Source organism: Mus caroli, chromosome 1 (assembly GCF_900094665.2).
Source record: "Mus caroli chromosome 1, CAROLI_EIJ_v1.1, whole genome shotgun sequence".
In the NCBI taxonomy this organism is placed as follows: Eukaryota; Metazoa; Chordata; class Mammalia; order Rodentia; family Muridae; genus Mus; species Mus caroli.
This window is the reverse complement of record NC_034570.1, coordinates 52,882,216-52,900,372: the sequence shown is the minus strand read 5'-3', so window position 1 is coordinate 52,900,372 and position 18,157 is coordinate 52,882,216. Positions and strand designations below refer to the sequence as shown.

At 44.5% G+C, this 18,157-nt stretch overlaps 1 protein-coding gene across 2 annotated transcripts in view; it reads left to right on the top strand.

Annotated features, from left to right (window-relative positions):
* Positions 1–17,558, top strand: part of Als2 (alsin Rho guanine nucleotide exchange factor ALS2) — a 72,665-nt gene extending 55,107 nt beyond the window's left edge. For both annotated transcript variants that reach the window (XM_029482838.1, XM_021164704.2), the window contains 13 exons: positions 54–165; positions 531–608; positions 1,553–1,686; positions 2,146–2,313; positions 5,624–5,741; positions 6,998–7,155; positions 9,792–9,914; positions 10,316–10,492; positions 11,876–11,921; positions 12,099–12,160; positions 12,694–12,843; positions 13,038–13,134; positions 16,283–17,558. In XM_029482838.1, coding sequence (XP_029338698.1) covers positions 54–165; positions 531–608; positions 1,553–1,686; positions 2,146–2,313; positions 5,624–5,741; positions 6,998–7,155; positions 9,792–9,914; positions 10,316–10,492; positions 11,876–11,921; positions 12,099–12,160; positions 12,694–12,843; positions 13,038–13,134; positions 16,283–16,321 — 1,462 coding nt within the window. In that variant the 3' untranslated portion in view covers positions 16,322–17,558. The remainder of the gene's footprint in view (positions 1–53; positions 166–530; positions 609–1,552; positions 1,687–2,145; positions 2,314–5,623; positions 5,742–6,997; positions 7,156–9,791; positions 9,915–10,315; positions 10,493–11,875; positions 11,922–12,098; positions 12,161–12,693; positions 12,844–13,037; positions 13,135–16,282) is intronic.
* Positions 17,559–18,157: the final 599 nt, after the last annotated feature.

Sequence of the window (18,157 nt, the reverse complement as noted above, 5' to 3'; positions counted from 1 at the left end):
TCTCACTTTGTCCTTGTTTTATTTGTCTTTCATCTTTGTTTTCTTCTGTGCAGGGGAGAAAAGTACATGGGAATGTGGCAGGATGATGTGTGCCAAGGGAATGGGGTAGTGGTCACCCAGTTTGGGTTATACTACGAAGGGAACTTCCACCTGAATAAGATGATGGTGAGTGGGCTCTTTACATGTGTTTCTTGTCAGCTTTGGAAATCTCCTGCGTCCCTAACCTTTACGGTCTTTTAATTAATGTTCTACTTTTGTTTTGGCTTCTTGAGATGAGGTTGCACTCTGTAATCCAGGCCAGGCTGGGACCCTGGTGAATACCTGCCTGGCTTGGAACTCATGGAAAAACTGCTTCTGCCTCTCTCTTGATCCTGGGACCCCAGGCCTGAGCCACCGTGCCTGGTCCTGTGTGACTTTCTTAGAACAATTTCCTACTTTGCAGATGGTGGGAGGCTTTGTGGGTGTGGCTGCATGCACTTTCAGGTCTTCCGTGGTCTGTCTTGTGACGTGTGTTTTGCTTCTTCACACAGGGAAATGGGGTTTTGCTTTCTGAAGATGATACCATCTATGAAGGAGAATTTTCCGATGACTGGACACTTAGTGGAAAGGTTGGAAACAACTTTGTTCTTTGTTTGCACGCTCTCATTTATTTTTCTTGTCTTTAGAAAGTTTTTAAAGAGTCTAAATTCATTTTCTGCATTAGTATTCTATTGCCTCGGTCTGTTTTCCCATTAAATCTCTGATGCCTTTTAGAAGGAATTGGCCACAAACCCCTATGTAGTCAAGGATGCCCTTGAACTTCTGGTCCTTCGGCCCCTATCTCCACATGCCAGGATTAGAGGAATGCACCACAATACTCAATCTTTTGTGTGTTTAAAACACCAACTCTGACTGAGTATATGTGTGTTTTCCCGCAGTGCTTGGTGTCTATTTCAGTGGTGTCTGTTCTTCATATCCTTCCCTCTCGTGTTAGGATTAATTTGCTCTCCCCTCACCCCGCTCTCCCGAGATAGAATGTGAGTGTGCTTTAGACCTTTTGGCATTTCCTAGGGCAGATGGATGCTAGCAGCTGTGGCCACTCTCCTGAGCACTGTCAGTAGTGGCCTGTGGCTGGGATACAGTGTGTTTCACACAACGAACAGTCTTCCCATCCTCCTGTCCTTCCTCTTTACCCTGCCTGTGAATTATTTTCATGTGTTCTCTCTGGGCATGTGCATGCATGCAGTTTTGTTTCTTTATCAGAATTGAGAATGTCAAAAAAGAAAATTACAAAGGAAAGTGTTAAGTGTATGATTCTCTTAATTCTGTAAACTTAAACATCTTTCTTTCTTTCTTTCTTTCTTTCTTTCTTTCTTTCTTTCTTTTTTTTTTCTTTAAGACAGGCTTTCTCTGTGTAGCTCTGGATGTCCTGGAACTCACTCTATAGACCAGGCTGGCCTCGAACTCAGAAATCCGCCTGCCTCTGCCTCCCAAGTGCTGGGATTAAAGGCGTGTGCCACCACCGCCCGGCTTAAACGTTTTTCTAACTCCGCTTCTCTTTTGCTTTATCCAGGGAACGCTGACTATGCCACATGGAGATTATATTGAAGGTTATTTTAGTGGAGAATGGGGATCTGGGATAAAAATCACTGGGACCTACTTCAAACCTAGCCTGTATGAGAGTGATAAGGACAAGCCCAAAGCCTTGTGAGTACTGACTCTGGGGGAGTGACTGAATGTTTTTCAGTTATCTTGCTTTCATCAAAGCAGGTTAATATTTTAAAGCAAATTCAAAATTTAAAAATTGTTCTTTTTAAACAGGACATAGCTTAAAGGATATGTCTTAGCGCACAGGTGTGGAACTGATCCTGCTGGGGAGGGTGCAGATGCAGTCGACAGAGAAAGCATCCTGAAGTACCATGTCAAGCAAAGCTCAGACATGCATAGGCATGCACACACACATACACACACACACACACAAAGTGCATACATGTGTGTGGGGGTGCACACACACATACACAATGTACATACACACGTGTGGGAGTTCACACAATGTGCACACAGTTTGGGTCACAGAAGTAATTGCAGTTTATGGTAGAAAGTCTTTATCCTTAGGAATGGTTGTTCACAAAGCAGAGATGAATAAGTTTGGTGTGGCTCTATCAGCAGGAAGCTGGGGAACCTAGCCGTGCCGGCAGATGAGAAATGGAGAGCAGTGTTTGAAGAATGCTGGCGCCAGCTGGGCTGTGAGAGCCCAGGCCAAGGGGAGGTTTGGAAAGCATGGGATAATATTGCTGTGGCCTTGACCACGAACCGTCGCCAGCATAAAGACAGGTGAGTACACCCCTGCACAGCCCGTGGCAGAGCACGTTACGTCAAGGACTTGAAACCAGACAGTGATCAGGTTTGCTATATGCAGTTGCAGATGAAGTATGATTGCTGCGTGATATAATTTGTAAGTCCGTGGGCTTGGAAGCTGCCAGCCAGAGCGATTATTCACAGCTTGGACTGGTTGTCCCAGCAGAAGAACCTCATTGAAAGGAAAAAAAAAATCTGTTTGTATATTTTGAACCTGAAGCTAAGTTGAATATGAGTCACAGCTGAATCTTATAAGGTGATCTGGGGAAGGGGTGACATATAGCCATAGATTTTGCCTAGAGCTGCAGCTCTGCCAGTTATAGGAGAAATGAGGATGGCAGGAATTCCTAGTTAATGTGCTAGGCTTGGTGGCCTCTTCTGTCCCTCCAGGAGTGGATTCTGCAGGCCAGCCTTGTACATCATGCAACCTCATCAGTGAGATGCAGGGGAGAAGTCAGCACTGCAGGCTGTCTGCAGAACCACTGTCAGAAAAAGAGCTTGGTGGGGAAATGACCTGGAGCTTGGGCAGAGGTGACAGCATGCACACCTTTAGTGTAATTACACAAGCCCTATTGGCCAGACTTAGGAATGGGGTAGTCAGTGAGGCCTCTTCCCAAACCTTGAGGAGACTCATAAGAGGGGAAATGTAAGTTTTCTTTAGAGAAACTGATAATCTTCCTCCCGGAATCTTGAAATTTAGTGTGTGTTCATGTTCAGCATGGATCACTGTGCCAGCTCTTACCCAGGCATGCACACGTGCTATCCCTCTCCCCTTTTCTCTCTCCCTCTTCCTCTTCTCCTCTCTCTCCTTGGTTTGCCTCAGTTGCATCATTTTTAATTTAGATATTCTCAGATTATTGACTTAGGCATCTAGAGACTCTCTAGGTTACTTATGAAGAAACTTTACTGCATTCAACAGAATGGATGCACAGAATGTGTTCTGAGAGTGCAAGCAAGGGCTGTGCACAGGTCATGGGTTCCTTACATCGCAGAGTGGTTTTGATCCTTAGTTTGAATTTGGTTTGAGCTATATTTACTTCCTCAATATTTTGGGCTTTTTTTTTTTTGGTAAGATTTATTTTTAGTTTGTGTCTATGCGTGTGTGTGTGTGTGTGTATGTGTGTGTAAGTGAATGCATGTGCCTATGGAGGCTAGGGACTTTGGATGCCCTGGAGCTAGTGTGTGCGTGTGTGTGTGTGTGTGTGTGTGTGTGTGTGTGTGTGTAAGTGAATGCATGTGCCTATGGAGGCTAGGGACTTTGGATGCCCTGGAGCTAGCGTCACAGGCAGTTGTTAGCAACCCCGAGTGGGTGCTGGGAACCTAGCCCAGAGCCTTAGCAGGAGTGGTGCACACTCTTAACCGCTGAGCCATTTCTCCAGCCCAGTCAATAGTTTGGGTCTTTCTAAGTAAAAACAATGAAATTGTTTCACTGCCATGGCACTCAGTTTTATTGCTGAGGTTGCTTGCTTAAAGGCCAAAATACTGTTCTGGAGAGATGGCTTAACTCATTGGGAAATGGATGTTCAGCATGGACAAGAGGTGGCTAATGTTGGAGTTAGCTAGCATAAACTTTAACACACTGATGGCAGAAGTGCTCTGATGAGCAGCCACAGTCATCCTTGAAATAGGTGTTAAATTGAATTACCACGCAGGAGAGATGGCTCAGTGGTTAAGAGTACTGACTGTTCTTCCTAAGGTCCTGAGTTTAAATCCCTGCAACCACATGGTGGCTCACAACCATCCATAATGAGATCATACGCCCTCTTCTGGTGTATCTGAAGACAGCTTTAGTATGCTTAAATATAATAATAAATAAATCTTTTTAAAAAAAAAGATTACCATCAAAGAAGCAGAGGTTATAAAGAAGAACCAAATTCAAGTTTTAGATTGCCAGAGTACAGTCCCTTAAAGACTTCAGCTGGGTGCAGAAGCAGACTGAGGTGCTAATGGAGGAGACAGTGAACTTGGGAGGTCAGTTGGAATGGTCTGAAGAAACACAGGAAAAACTGAGGTGGGGTGGGAATGAATGCAGAGCCTGGAGAACTGATGGGTTTAAATGTCTAAAAAATTCTAGAAGAAAAGAACTGGAGAGATGGCTCAGTGGTAAGACCACTGCATGTACTTCCAGAGGATTAAAAAGCCCACCAGAATTCTAGAACAGGAGAAATAATAATGATAAGGAGTGGGAGTTCTTGAGACTGTAATGGTTGAGAAAGGCTCAAGGTTTGGTAGAAAATAAACATCTAAGTTCAGGAGCTAAGTGGGTTCAGTGTCTAGAAAAGTGTGCACTACATGCAGAGCCCCCCAGTGAGTGAGTGTGTGCAGCGTGTAAGCAAGAGCCTTCAGCCCAGGGAGAAATGGCCCAACATTTCCAAAGCACTAAAAGAAAATTACAGGTGGACTTCCCACTCACCTTTCTCCTTTAGCTTTTATCCTTTTCTCCATTAAACTGTCTTCACCTTTCCTAACTTTGCTGAGCATTTAAATGGAATTTCCCTGAAATAGTCCTAAGTATGCTTGCAGGTAGTTGTCAGCTCTGCTTTCTACTGCTAGAATACCAAGAGGGGCGCCTAGAGAGAGGACTGAGGTTTACAACGGCCTCAGAGCCTCCACAAGAGGCTGCTCTCGTAGAGGACCCAGGTTTAACTTCCAGCACCCACATGGTGGCTCTTACAATCTATGACTCCACTTCTCAGGGATAGGATCACTTCTGGCATCTGTGGTCATGTGCACACATATGGTGCATGCATACATACGCATGTATAAATATATACGTGTGTGTGTGTGTGTGTGTATACATACACACAAACATATGCATGTATAGAGATAGATACGTGTGTGTGTGTGTGTGTGTGTGTGTGTGTGTGTGTGTATATACATACACACAAACATATTACCTAAAAATTTTAAACCATGAAGAAGTGCTTACTTTGATCTTTGTGTATAGCTGCTACATTTGATTTTCTCGAAATCCGTTTTTATGCTACTTTTCATTTGCATTTCAGTAGCAGGTCAGGCATGTAGAGTACATCAGGCTTGTGCTAGGTGAATGTAAACTCTTGTAGCAGGTCAGCCAATACCATTTTGAGTGACTTGTGTAACTTGAGGTCAGCTGCTGTTGCTGAACGTGTTAGGCCTGGGCTAGGTCAGTGGGTGCTCACGGTGAGCAAGGTGGGTCTGTGTCAGACCCTCCCCCTCCCCCTCAGCTGCCGACGGTTTGACGTGTGCATTTACAACTGTTCCGTTTCTCACATGAAATGCTGGCCTTTCTGCTTCCTCTTCACAGTCCAGAAATACTTAGTCGTTCTCAGACTCAGACCCTGGAGAGTTTGGAGTACATTCCCCAGCACATTGGCGCCTTCTCTGTGGAGAAATATGATGACATCAAGAAGTATTTAATAAAGGTAAACAAGTCAAAGTGACGTCGGCTTTGTGAATTAAACGATCAGACAGCTGGGTGTGGTCATGTACACCTGAAGTTTCAGCACATGGAAGGGACCAGGACTTCTAGGCCATCTGCTAAAAAATATGTAGTTAGGCTGAGCAACTTGAAACCTTGTCTTATCCCTACTCTCCCCCCCCCACCCCCACCCCTTAGACATTCCAAAACAAACAAGGTCATCATTCAAAGGTTAACCTAATATTGGTTTTACTTTCTCTGTTTTGTTTGCTAAATCTTTGATTTTTAAAGAAGATGGGTCTCACTGTGTAGCCCAGATTGGCCTTGAGCTCAGGGCAATCCTCCTGCCTGAGCCTCCCAAATGCAGAGATTATAGGTTCTAGCCACTATACTTGGCTCTAATTTATTTTCTTCTTATTGACAGATAATAATTACATTTTGTAGGAAACAGTATAATATTCTGGTACATTTATATATTATATATTGATCAATTCGGGATAGTTAGGTGTCCTTGTGATGAAAAACAAAGCCCTTTCTTCTGTCTGTTTTGAGCTGTGCAATATTGTTAGCCATAACCCTCCTCTGTAAACAACACCATCACTAACTCTTCTGCAGTAGAAAGCCTGAGCCATAGAAAAGGACAAAGTGGAACTCCTGATGTAGAGTATCATCACCAGAAAGATTTGAACATTTCCAACTTAACAAAAGTCAGCCTGGCACATTTCTGTAAGTTTAGCCCTTGAGAGGCTAAGACAGGAAGATCAATCACAAATTTGAGGACAACCTAAGCCACGTACCAGAACTCTATTTCCAAAACAAACAACAATGAAAGAAAGAATAGATGCTGGAGAGCTGGCTCCACAGGTGAGAGCAGAGGACCTGAGTTCTCCCAACACCCACATCAGGCTGCCTGCAACTGCTGGCAACAGCTGTCCCGGGCTTCTGAGGCAGCTGCCTGCAGTCACACACATAATTTTTTTAAAAACCTTTAAAATATATAAAAAGGAAAGCAAAAATAAAACCTGTTGTAGGATGTATATGGAATGTTACCTTGAAGAAAAAGCAAGTCCTGACGTTGCTTCTGCTGTTGTACAGTGAGACCTGTCTCAAAACAACAAGTATCCCCAACCCTAGCGCCTTACACCAGGTAGACTAAAGATTTGGAAGTTAAGGTATTTGACTTTTCCTGACGCTGGGGAAATGGTTTATTAGGGACTGCTCTTACTGCCTACTGACCGTGTTCCTTGTTTCTGGTCTCAGGCCTGTGATACTCCTCTGCACCCACTGGGCAGGCTTGTGGAGACCCTGGTTGCGGTGTATAGAATGACATATGTGGGTGTAGGGGCCAACCGCCGGTTACTGCAGGAAGCTGTGAAGGAGATTAAATCTTATCTCAAGAGGATTTTCCAGCTTGTGAGGTAAGATCGTTACACTGAAAGCTGCAGAGTGGTCTGGTAACGCTGTGGCATCTTCACCCTGAGTCTAGATGTTGCGGCCTTGTGAGGTACTTGAGTGTCCCCCGTTATCACAGGAAGTACTCATCTAGAAAAAGCTTTATGCTACAGATCCATAAAGGGACTAAATAATGGAAGTGCATTTTTAATTGTTCATGTGATATTTACTGCCTCATATAACTGAAGGCTAAAATAAACTCTGTTTTTCTAAAGTCTAATTTGGTGTAAAATATAGTAGTCATATTTATATTTAACTTCGAGGCTTAATCATGCCTCTAAAACCTAACCACAGAATAGAGTTGGTGGGAGTTCAGTCCCTGAGGATATGCCCAGTCCGGTCCCTTCCCATGAGCACCATGTATACTCATATACTGAGTAGGAAGGAGCCAGTGAGCACTCCAGGTTCAACCAGACAAAGCACTGACAACAGAAGAGTCGTCATCTTCAGCCTGTGAGCTAGAGTAAGGCAGAACACAGCACATGCAGCGCATCCGTGTGGAGGAGGACACTGAGGCAGAAGCTAGAATGAAGTGCTTGCTGCCTGCTTCAGGTCTGGACGCCCAACTGACCAGGAAGTATCGAGAGGAGACAGGGTTAAATGAGCCAGGAACTGTCATAGAGAAGACAGATCCTGGCAGCAGCAAGATGGAGTTTTAAACCAACAAATGAGTTCCCTACCAAGTCACTTAGGGATTTGCCCCAGAAATGTTCTTATATTACCAAACTCAAAATGCTCAGCACACTTGGAGTGTGTCAGGTTTGGAGGAGCCGTGTGTCTGTGAAAAGCATCCCCGCAATGGAGTGTCTCCGTTCCATCCTTGGCTAGGCTGTGGGCTATAAAGAACTTTCTTTACTTTGTTTTTTAGTATTCCCAGCTATGAAGAGAGCAGAGGTGGGTGGCAAGCTGTAACACCACAAAAAAATAGACAATATTATAAGCAGCCTTTGAAAGGTCAAGAGCTAAGTCTCTGAAATAAACCAGACAGTAAACATATGGCGGGCCCCAGCAACATCCCAGAAGTCAAAGATAAAAGCCTAGGGCACTGGTTTCAACTTTCCTAGTGCTGCAGCCCTTTAATACAGTTCCTTCCTCAGGTTGTGGTGACCTCCTCCCCCCATAACACTCCTTTGTTGCTACTTCCTGTCACTTGCTACTGTTATGAGTGTAGCATAACTATCTGATGTGCGACCCTGCCCCACAGGTTGACGACCACTTCTCTAGAGCACACGTCAAAGCAGGGAGAAAAGCAAACCCAGGGAGGAGTCAGTAATTTAGTCCATTATCATTTGAAGAACTAACTTTCAGCAGCAAGTCTGCATTTTAGAGAAGATTTTTGACATTTACATCTCTGAAGTTCAGTTGGGGTTGTATTCTGAGACTAATGTTCAGCGTTAGTTTGAGTTTCTGATGAGAGTTGATGCAAGTTGACTTCGGGTAGAGAATTCCTCAGTCAGATGACACCCTGCTTGGGAGGGAGTTTGGGACCGTCCCTCAGTCACTCCATTCCCATTCTGTAGGAAGCACCGTACATTCAGTCCGTTCTGCTTTTTCACCTGCTTTCTTTTAGTTTGGGAACATTGTATGTCATCACTTTTATGTATTTTCACAGAAAATTTTCACATTATACAGTACAATTTGTCATAACTGAAAGAAAAGTACTTTAAGCCGGACAGTGGTGGTGCACACCTTTAATCCCAGCACTTGGGAGGCAGAGGCAGGCGGATTTCTGAGTTCAAGGCCAGCCTGGTCTACAGCGTGAGTTCCAGGACAGCCAGGGCTACACAGAGAAACCCTGTCTTGGGAAAAGAAAAGAAAAGAAAAGAACTTTAACGTAGATGCTACTCAGATCACAGTGCAGTGTGCATGCGTGTGTCACGCTCTGTGCTGATAACCAGAAGAGTGTTACTTTGTTACTTTACTTTTCCCATATACATTTTGCTTTAAATCCCTTAGGTGTTAAGCAGTTGTTTCTAGGAAGACAAAAAGAATGTTTTAAGAACCATCAATTACAAAACACATTCAGTCCGTTCTGCTTTTTATGTGCTTTCTTTTAGTTTGCAAACATTGTATGTCATCACTTTCATGTATTCTCTTCTTCTTTTATTTTTTTACTTATATTTTTTTTTAATTTACACTCTAGATTTTATTCTCCCCCACCCCCAGTCCACCCTCCAACTGTTCCACATCTCATACCTCCTCCCCACCCACTTGTCTCCACTAGGATGTCCTCACTGCCCATCCCCCCACCCCACCAGACCTCTAAACCCCCTGGGGCCTCCAGTCTCTTGAGGGTTAGGTGCATCTTCTCTGACTAAACCCAGACATAGCAGTCCTCTACTGTATGTGTGTTGAGGGCTTCATATCAACTGTGTATGCTGCCTGGTTGGTGGTCCAGTGTTTGAGAGATCTTGAGGGTCCTGGTCCTCCTACAGGGTCGCCCTTCTCCTCAGCTTCTTCCAGCCTTTCCCTAATTCAACCACAGGGGTCAGCAGCCTCTGCCCATAGGTTGGATGCTAATATTTGCATCTGACTCTTTCAACTGCCTTTGGGTCTTCCAGAGGACCTAGAATCTTATGGTTTGTTTTCGATTTTCGCTTAGGTTCTTGTTTCCTGAGCTTCCTGAAGAGGGCAGCACAATTCCTCTCTCTGCTCCTCTGCCCACTGGAAGGAGATCCTTCTGTACTGGGAAATCGGATTCCAGATCCGAGTCACCAGAACCAGGGTGAGTTGATCTGGGTGACGTAGTGAGGCTGCATGGACTCCCGAAGAACCTCAAAGATGGCTGCTTTCCCCAGGCCCGGTTTCCTCATGTCCTCAGTGGCTTCCTCGTGGTACTAGCTGCTGTCAGGGAGGGAGCAGCCACGTGTGGTCAGTCAGGAAGGCAGCTGAGCAAAGGCAATTTGTGCCGAGTTAGGTGACCCTGCAAGAGCAGCCTCAAGATGGAATCAAAGCAATTCTCAGTTTGCTTTCTGGTCATCCAAAAGAATTGGCAGTTGGTTCAAGACAGTCAACTCTACCTGTATCAAGCAGCACTCGAAAAACCATCCTGTGAACCTTGCAGTCCATAAGGAAGCGCCATTTCTGACTAGTGTTCTTGTGCCTCCTTCCCACTTCTGTTTGTAGCTATGTAGTAACGAGTTCTGGCTTGCTGCTTCCGGTGCTGCTGCCGAGGCTCTACCCACCTCTCTTCATGCTCTATGCCCTGGATAATGACCGAGAGGAAGACATTTACTGGGAATGTGTGCTTCGACTAAACAAGCAGCCAGATATTGCTCTCTTGGGCTTCCTTGGAGTACAGAGGTAGGTACTATGGTTGTGAGCAGAACCAAAAGTTTGAATTGAAAATTCCTTCAGCACTGCCAAGAGTTTATTGGCATCTACTTGTGTGTATGTGTGTGGTTTCTTAGCTTGCTCATCTGCCCTGTCAGCACAACGGTAGTATTAATGATCTTCATTTCTGAGAGGGTCCAAAGGTGGTTATGAAGTTCCTTTATATCTGAACATGGGTTTTTACATTATCACATAAAAACTAAATGGCTCGTCTTAGCTAATAAAGATGTATAATTTATACTCCCATTCCTTAGAAAAAGTTAATTGCTTTAAATCTTTGGTGTTCCTTCCCACGTCATTTGCAATTTAAAGTGTTAGATTTAAACATTTTCATATTATCTCAGGCATGGGTTCTCGTTCCAGGGATGGTTATCATCCTTTCTCTAGAGTGGTGATAGAGCTGAGTCCAGTCCACTTAAGAGTCATATATTCACGCTATCAAAAAAGTGTATACATTTTTTTGGGGAAGTTCTTTTTCAATGGAATAATTTAGTAATAAAAATGAGATAAACGTGTAAATGAAGGATCTATTCTGGACTGTAGTGTGCAGTTATTGTATACAGATCGAGGATGACAAAACCCCCTGGGATATAGTAGCTGCTATTGCCAATATAAAAACCACAGCTCTCATCTTCAAGGGAATAAGAAATTGTTCATTCTAGAGCCATTATAAGTGACTGGATCAGGAACACAGATTTAAGTTATCCCAAATTCTGTGCTCTAACATGGAAGCAGTTTTTATAGTTTTACAGAACAAAGAAGGTCATCAATCAAGGAAAGTTTAAAATGCATTGAGTATGCCAGACAGGCAGATAAGATGAGACAGGCAGGCAAGCTGTGCGGCTATTTTATAGCTATTTTATAGACCTAAGATGCTATCTCATGACATTCTTAGCTCTTGGATTACTGGAAAAGTGTTCTGCTAAGTTAATAGCTTCTATGAGATCTTTATTTATTATCATGGGGTGTTTGTTCAGATTCAGAGCCAGGAGTGGCTGTTTCAGAAGGCTAAAATTAGCCCAAGATAAAGTAATTAGCCTTTGAACCTACAAATTCCAATCGCTCAGAGCACTGAGTTTCCAGTCGGTCCATTTTTCTCTGCAGACACAGGCTCTTTCTGGGAGTTTTCACTCCCAGCCAGATAGTTTCTTCTCAGGAGTTTTCACATTATTAAGCCATATCCAGGATGTTTACTAAATTTTAGGAAAAAAGGTAAATAAAAACATGAAACCCAGAACCAATTTGTAGAATAGTTGTTAAGGGGAGCAGAGAAGCCAAGATAACCATCACCTTTATAAAGGGTGTGTCTGCCATACTGATGTCTTATACTAACAATTTATGATTTCATTGTAGAAAATTCTGGCCAGCAACCTTGTCAATCCTTGGAGAGAGTAAAAAGGTATAGTGGATTTTAGTTCCTCATCAAACATGCTTTTCTCTGTTCTGAAGGACTCCATTTTACGTGAGCAGTGCTCATGTTAATGCCAGTTATCCCCAGCAGGCTGGGTCCTCTGGGATCGTTCATGTTCTTGTTACAGAAGACGCCTCTCTTCTGACATTCATTCTCCTTATGCAGGTGTTGTCAACCACAAAGGATGCTTGCTTTGCATCTGCAGTAGAATGTCTGCAGCAGATCAGGTAATGCCTCATGTTGTTGAACAGTCAGACAAATCAAAGTAGTGGTTCCTGTCCTGGGAGAGTAGAAAGAATACAATAGTCCCCACCCCCTTTCTCTCCATTTTTTTTCCCAGATGGGATCTTGCTATTTTATTCTCCTTCCCACTCCTAAATGTTGTCAGTATAAATGGAAGGATCAGAAAGTCTCTTTGCAAACATCTGGGCTCTTTTACTCTAATATGCTCTTGTGTTTTCCAAGGAGTAGACAGCCTGCCTGGAGATTTATTTGTGTGCTCCTATCATAAGCCAACTTTTCATTTAGAAACGGAATTCCAGTGGGTCAAAGGAAACATTCTGTGTGGGTCCTCCCACCAGAACCTCTTTTCTGACTCCTTTCCCAAACACTGTAGGATTCCAGGCCATCCCTCCACACTCTAGCTGCCTAGTGTGTCTTAATTGAGGCATGTGACCTGGAGGGATTTTTTTTTAATGAATAAGAAATGGCTTTATTAGGAAGATCATAGGATATCTTTTACACTTTGTTTTCACAACAGCACAACATTTACTCCATCAGACAAGCTTAAAGTGATCCAGCAGACCTTTGAAGAGATCTCCCAGAGTGTCCTGGCGTCGCTGCAGGAGGACTTTCTCTGGTCCATGGATGACTTGTTCCCCGTCTTCTTATACGTGGTGCTGCGGGCCAGGTATCCAGTTTTTCCTGACATCGTTGTGTTTACCAAGTCTGCTCGTCTTGAATTGATGCTAGCGGGCTGCTCCTGTCAGAACAGAATTTCACTTGGGTTAAGCTGTTCTGTGTCTGCCATTATCAGTTGATTCAAAAGGAAGGTCCACTTAGAGACAGGATGAACTTCCCGTCCATCTCTTTTGTCTGAGACAGGATTCGGAACTTGGGCTCTGAAGTTCACCTCATTGAGGATCTGATGGACCCCTTTCTCCAGCACGGGGAACAAGGCATCATGTTCACCACCTTGAAGGTGAGTGCCTCCCTGAACAGTTCTCAGTAAGTCTGTCCTTCCTTCCTTCCTTCCTTCCTTCCTTCCTTCCTTCCTTCCTTCCTTCCTTCCTTCCCACAGCGTAAACCACGTGGTAACTGCTTTTCTGTCCGTGCTGCTTTCTTTCTCTTTTGGTGGGGATGGTTTATTTCCTAGCTGGCCTGCAACTCTTAGTCACCTTCCTGCCAGTGCTTCCCAAGGGCTGCAGCTGCAAGTGTGAGCTGTCATGCCTCACCTACTTTCTTCTTTGTGGAAAAATTCAGTGTAGACTTTATTTTTTTCTTTTATTAAAAAGGGCTTTCATACGGTATATTCCGATTATGGTCTCCCCTGCCACCATTCTTTCCAGTTTCCATCCAGATCCATATGTTTTCTGTCTCTTGTTAAAAATCAAGCAGGCATTGTTGGGCTCGGGGTGGAAGCCAAGAAAACTCACTTTGGAAGCTTAAAAAAGAAAGCTTCCTGAGCGAGCGCTCAGGAAGGCGGTCATTTCTGGATCTGAACCTCGTTCCCGAAGGGAGAGTGTACAATGTTTTTAGAGGATGGGAACACAAAGCAAAGGGGAGCTGCAGGGTCATCCGATTGTATTTGGGCAGTACGGGCTAAGCAAGGGAGTACCCTTGAAGATTTGGCTGTATCCAGGGCACCTGGCTTCAAGGTTTCTAATTCATTCTTGTAGACATTAGGTCCAGAGCTCACAGTGATAAGGGAACAAAGGAGTGGGTCAGCTGCATGTAGTTACTTAGGGCATAACAGGCAATTGGTTGTGTACTTTTATAACTTACACACCTTGTTTTAGATAACAGCAATTTCTGTATTCTGCACTGGGCTTTGTTCCCATCTGCTGCAGGAGGAAGCTTTTCTGATGATGGCTGAGCAAGGCGCAGATCTTGAATATAGCAGCATGTCACTGAGAGCATTTTACTGCTATGATCCTTCAGCCAAACTGTTGTATTTTGTTTTCCTCTAGGTCCTTGGCCTGTCTAGGTGCAGATTCTCAGCCACCCAAACAGCATTGTGTATGGGCTTCATTTCATGGAGTGGCCTTAACTCAGCTCAGATAGTGGCTGGTCACTCCTACAAGCTGTGTGCCACCATTGCACCAGCATATCTTACAGACAGGGTTTGCAGGGTTGCTGTTTGCCTGTCTCCTTTGATAGTGTGCAGAGCACCTTCTAGCACCCAGTCAGTGGGGTGAAGGCTCTAGGCAGGCACAGCTCAACCTCTCCATGTTCACTGAGTTGTATAGGTGCTGTCAGCAGTAGGCCCTTACCATCAGGTTGTGAAGAGCTCCCAGTAGCCTTGACAATAACCTGAGGTTTGTTTTGTTTTATTTTCCCATGGGGCACCTTTGGCCAAGAGCTCAGTTAAATGTAACCCATTTCTGTTATTGGAAGCTTCACTTGTTGACAAGAAATGTCCATTTGGGGTTCTATCTCCCCTGTAATTTGGAGATTTCATTTAAATTGCCTTCCTGTATGTATGTATGTATGTCCATGGGACAAATGGCCTTAGTTTTAGCTGTCCTTCCTGTACCCCTCTTTCAGACCCTTCCACCCCTACCTGTGTGATTCTTCCGCTCCAAGCCCCGCTCCCATCTATAACCATCTGTTCTATTCCAGGGAGATCCATCCCTACCCTCGTCCCTCTGTGCTTATCTGTGGATAAATACCTTGCTTATCAATGACTTAATAGCTAACATCTACATAGAAGCAAATACATATCATATTTGTCTTTTGGGGTCTGAGTTGCCTTTAAGTATAGACTGAATACCTTTAGAATATATGTTGTTGGTTCTAAAAGCATGATAACGTATTAAATTAGGATAAATCAGACCTATACTGCCAGGTAATAAAATCTTATAAAAATACAGGTTTTAATATGAAGTCGTGTGTTATGGTCACATGAGTAGGCAGTCCCTAATGGTAAGGATAATGCTCATATTAACAATACAGCACTGTAATTTCCATATCAGAAAAGGAAGATGCAAGCTAAAATTGGGAATATAAATTATTTAGTAAATGTTTAAGAAAAGGTACTGTGGTCTGTAGCAGTTTGGGAGGTAGACTGAGGTAGAGAAGTGTAGGTGCTCTGGGGTTTGTAGCAGTTTGGGAGGTAGACTGAGGTAGAGAAGTGTAGGTGCTCTGGGGTCTGTAGCAGTTTGGGAGGTAGACTGAGGTAGAGAAGTATAGGTGCTCTGGGGTCTGTAGCAGTTTGGGAGGTAGACTGAGGTAGAGAAGTGTAGGTGCTCTGGGGTCTGTAGAGCAAAGGAAGACTGGTCTGTGAAAACAGGGCAAACCTGAGAACTGAACATCAGGGTCCAGGCCCAAGTTAGCTTTCTAACATTAATGTTTCTGTGTATAAACTGAGAGAGAGAAGTAAAGAGCAAGCTGTAGTGACATGTCTACAGATTCTTCATAGTCCTGCTGGGAAGCCTTCGTTCCCAGGGAACATTAGTGAATGTCCATAAGGACATGCTCAGGCTCACTTAAAGCCATAGAAGGCCAGACTGAAGCGTGTGCCTAAAACACCAGCAGAAGTGTTTCGGTTCTACTCAGTGCTGGTGGGTTTATAGTGAGGCCCCTTTCCCACATTGCTGGTAACAGGGCAGCGAGCAGTTAGGCTGCTCTCTAAGAACAGTTACTAGAGACTGTCATGGCCAAGTGCTGGTGTGTTTGACTCAGGACCCCACTCACTCCCTGGGATTTCTCCTAAGAAGTCAAGAGTGGAAATTGTGCACCACTCTGGTGTGTGGGTCCTAAGCACACAAGCACTTTGGGATCACTGCTTCTCAGAAATTCAGTCTTGGAAATTCTGGCTTGCTGTGTGGTGTGTGGGGCTGCTTAGCCTCCGCGTAGTAAATGTGGATGAGCTCTGCTCACATTGTCCTGTGTACCCTCACACTTCCCAGTCACCAGTGAATGGTCTCATGTTAATCAGTAAAGACCGGTACACAGAGGAAATAGAGGGCAAGTGTTTGTTGTTGTTAATTCCGATTAGGCTACAGTAGCCATTGGCTGGAGCCATGAGGTCACAGAGAGCTTGGTGAGGTAGACAGTGCACCTTCAGTAAGGGATTGTTTTTTTCCAAGTCTTAAAGAAACTGAATCTGAATTTGTTTGGATTTTCAGGCCTGTTACTTCCAAATTCAGCGGGAGAAGCTTAACTAGGGCGCCTGACAGCTTGAGAACCGGATTATCTGCTGCGGAGGCTACAGCTACCGGTACCCACCGGCTGGAGGATGATGGGGCAAAGAACAGTGTTGAAGTCAGAATGGACTTTTGTGCTATTTTGGTTGTAATTTCTGAGCCTTACTAATAATTAGAGCCCAGCATGGAAAACATACTGTATTATTCAAATGGAGACTGGAAAAGGAGATAGGGATAGAGTAGAGTCTTTGGCCTGTGCTGAGATCCACACACCTACTTAGAAAAGGAAACCGGTTACCCTTTCCTATAGTGAAAGCTCTCAGCTCCATGGAGTTCCAGGAAAGCTGCTTAGATGAAAAGAAGTTGATGACTGTGTTTAAGCTCCTGGTTTGTCTAATTCCATTTGCAGTTACCCCATACCCTTTGGCAAGGTTTTACTTGAAACTGAAGCAGCCATCCCTTGCCTTCCTAGACCTCTCCCAGGCACAAGTGCAGCATGCTACTTTGCTAGGGGTGGGGGTGGGGGAGAGCAAGTTTTAAACTGTAGTTTTAACCTTTTGTAAGCCCCTTTACCAGGGCATTTGTGGTCAGAGAGCTCCCACAGGGTGACTACGTCATCCTGGTCCCCACGTGGAATGCATCCACATAGGATCTTCTGCTTGCTGACTGAAAAGAACATAGGAATACACTGGAGTGCAAACACTGCCGTGCAGAGCTGCTCCAAACCTCACTGATCCGAGGCCCACTGCCTTCCCAGGAGGCCCATAAGCTTCTTAGCACAAGCTTTGTGTGGAGACTGAAGATCGGCACGTGTGAGGAAGCAGGGAGCTACAGTGGCCCTCAGCCCAGTGTGCGGGTCTTCCCTCTACCTCACACTGAACTCAGAAGGGAAGGAAGGAGAGACGCACATGGGATTCTCCCACCTCAGAAGTATTGTGACAGCAGCGCATAGCCTCGGTTTGCTCTTTCACAAGCAGCCTCACAAGTGTGGGTTGTGGGTGTGCGCTGGAGCAGTGCCACTCCGTAGCTGTTTGGATACCAAGGGTGCTCTTCCGTCTCCTCTGCTGTACTCTGAGGCGAGCGAGCGCAGTGGCCTGACTCCTGGGAAATGACTCAGCAGGCAGGCGGCAACTACTTTTGAAAAGGATCATGATTTCCGAGCCACTTTATAATCAAGACAAGCATTTGTTAACATACTGTTTTGGAATGTTGGCTGTAATGTAACAGCAGTTTTCATAATAAATGACATTCATCTCTACGAAGCTGTTCTATGACTGTGGAAGAAATGACATGGGGCAGACTACACTTTAAAGGGTGCTCAGCTTACAGTATTCTTTCTCCACATTGTAATCCATGCCTCAGACCTCAGGAACCCCAAGGTTTTTAATTCACTTAACTACTAGCCAATTTCTGGCAAAGAGCAAGTTAATTCTGATCCCAATAACCCAAAGACAAAGGTCTCAAAGGAAAACTGCTGCTTTGAGTAAGACAGTGTGGGCTTTTTTTGTTTGGGGAAGGGCTAGGGGAACTGCCAGGACGAGCTGCTCCCTGTGGAGAGGGACCGACTCTTTCTCCCTTTTGAGGATTTCCCATTTCGTGTATTTTTCACTTTGTGAGCCAAGACACAAATGCCAGATTTGGCTAGTAAAGCCAAAGTAATTGAACACCTACCTCCTTCAGAGGAAGAGCGGGAGGGGCTAATAGTGGAAATGGATGAAAACTTGGACAATAGGACCAGAGAAATTCTCAAATGGCAGCATGCCATCTCATCTCTGAGAACCCATTGCAATTCAACCTTCTAATTTCAGTTTTAAGAAGCTGCCTAACCACTGTATTTTCCTCATTCTGCACAGTTCT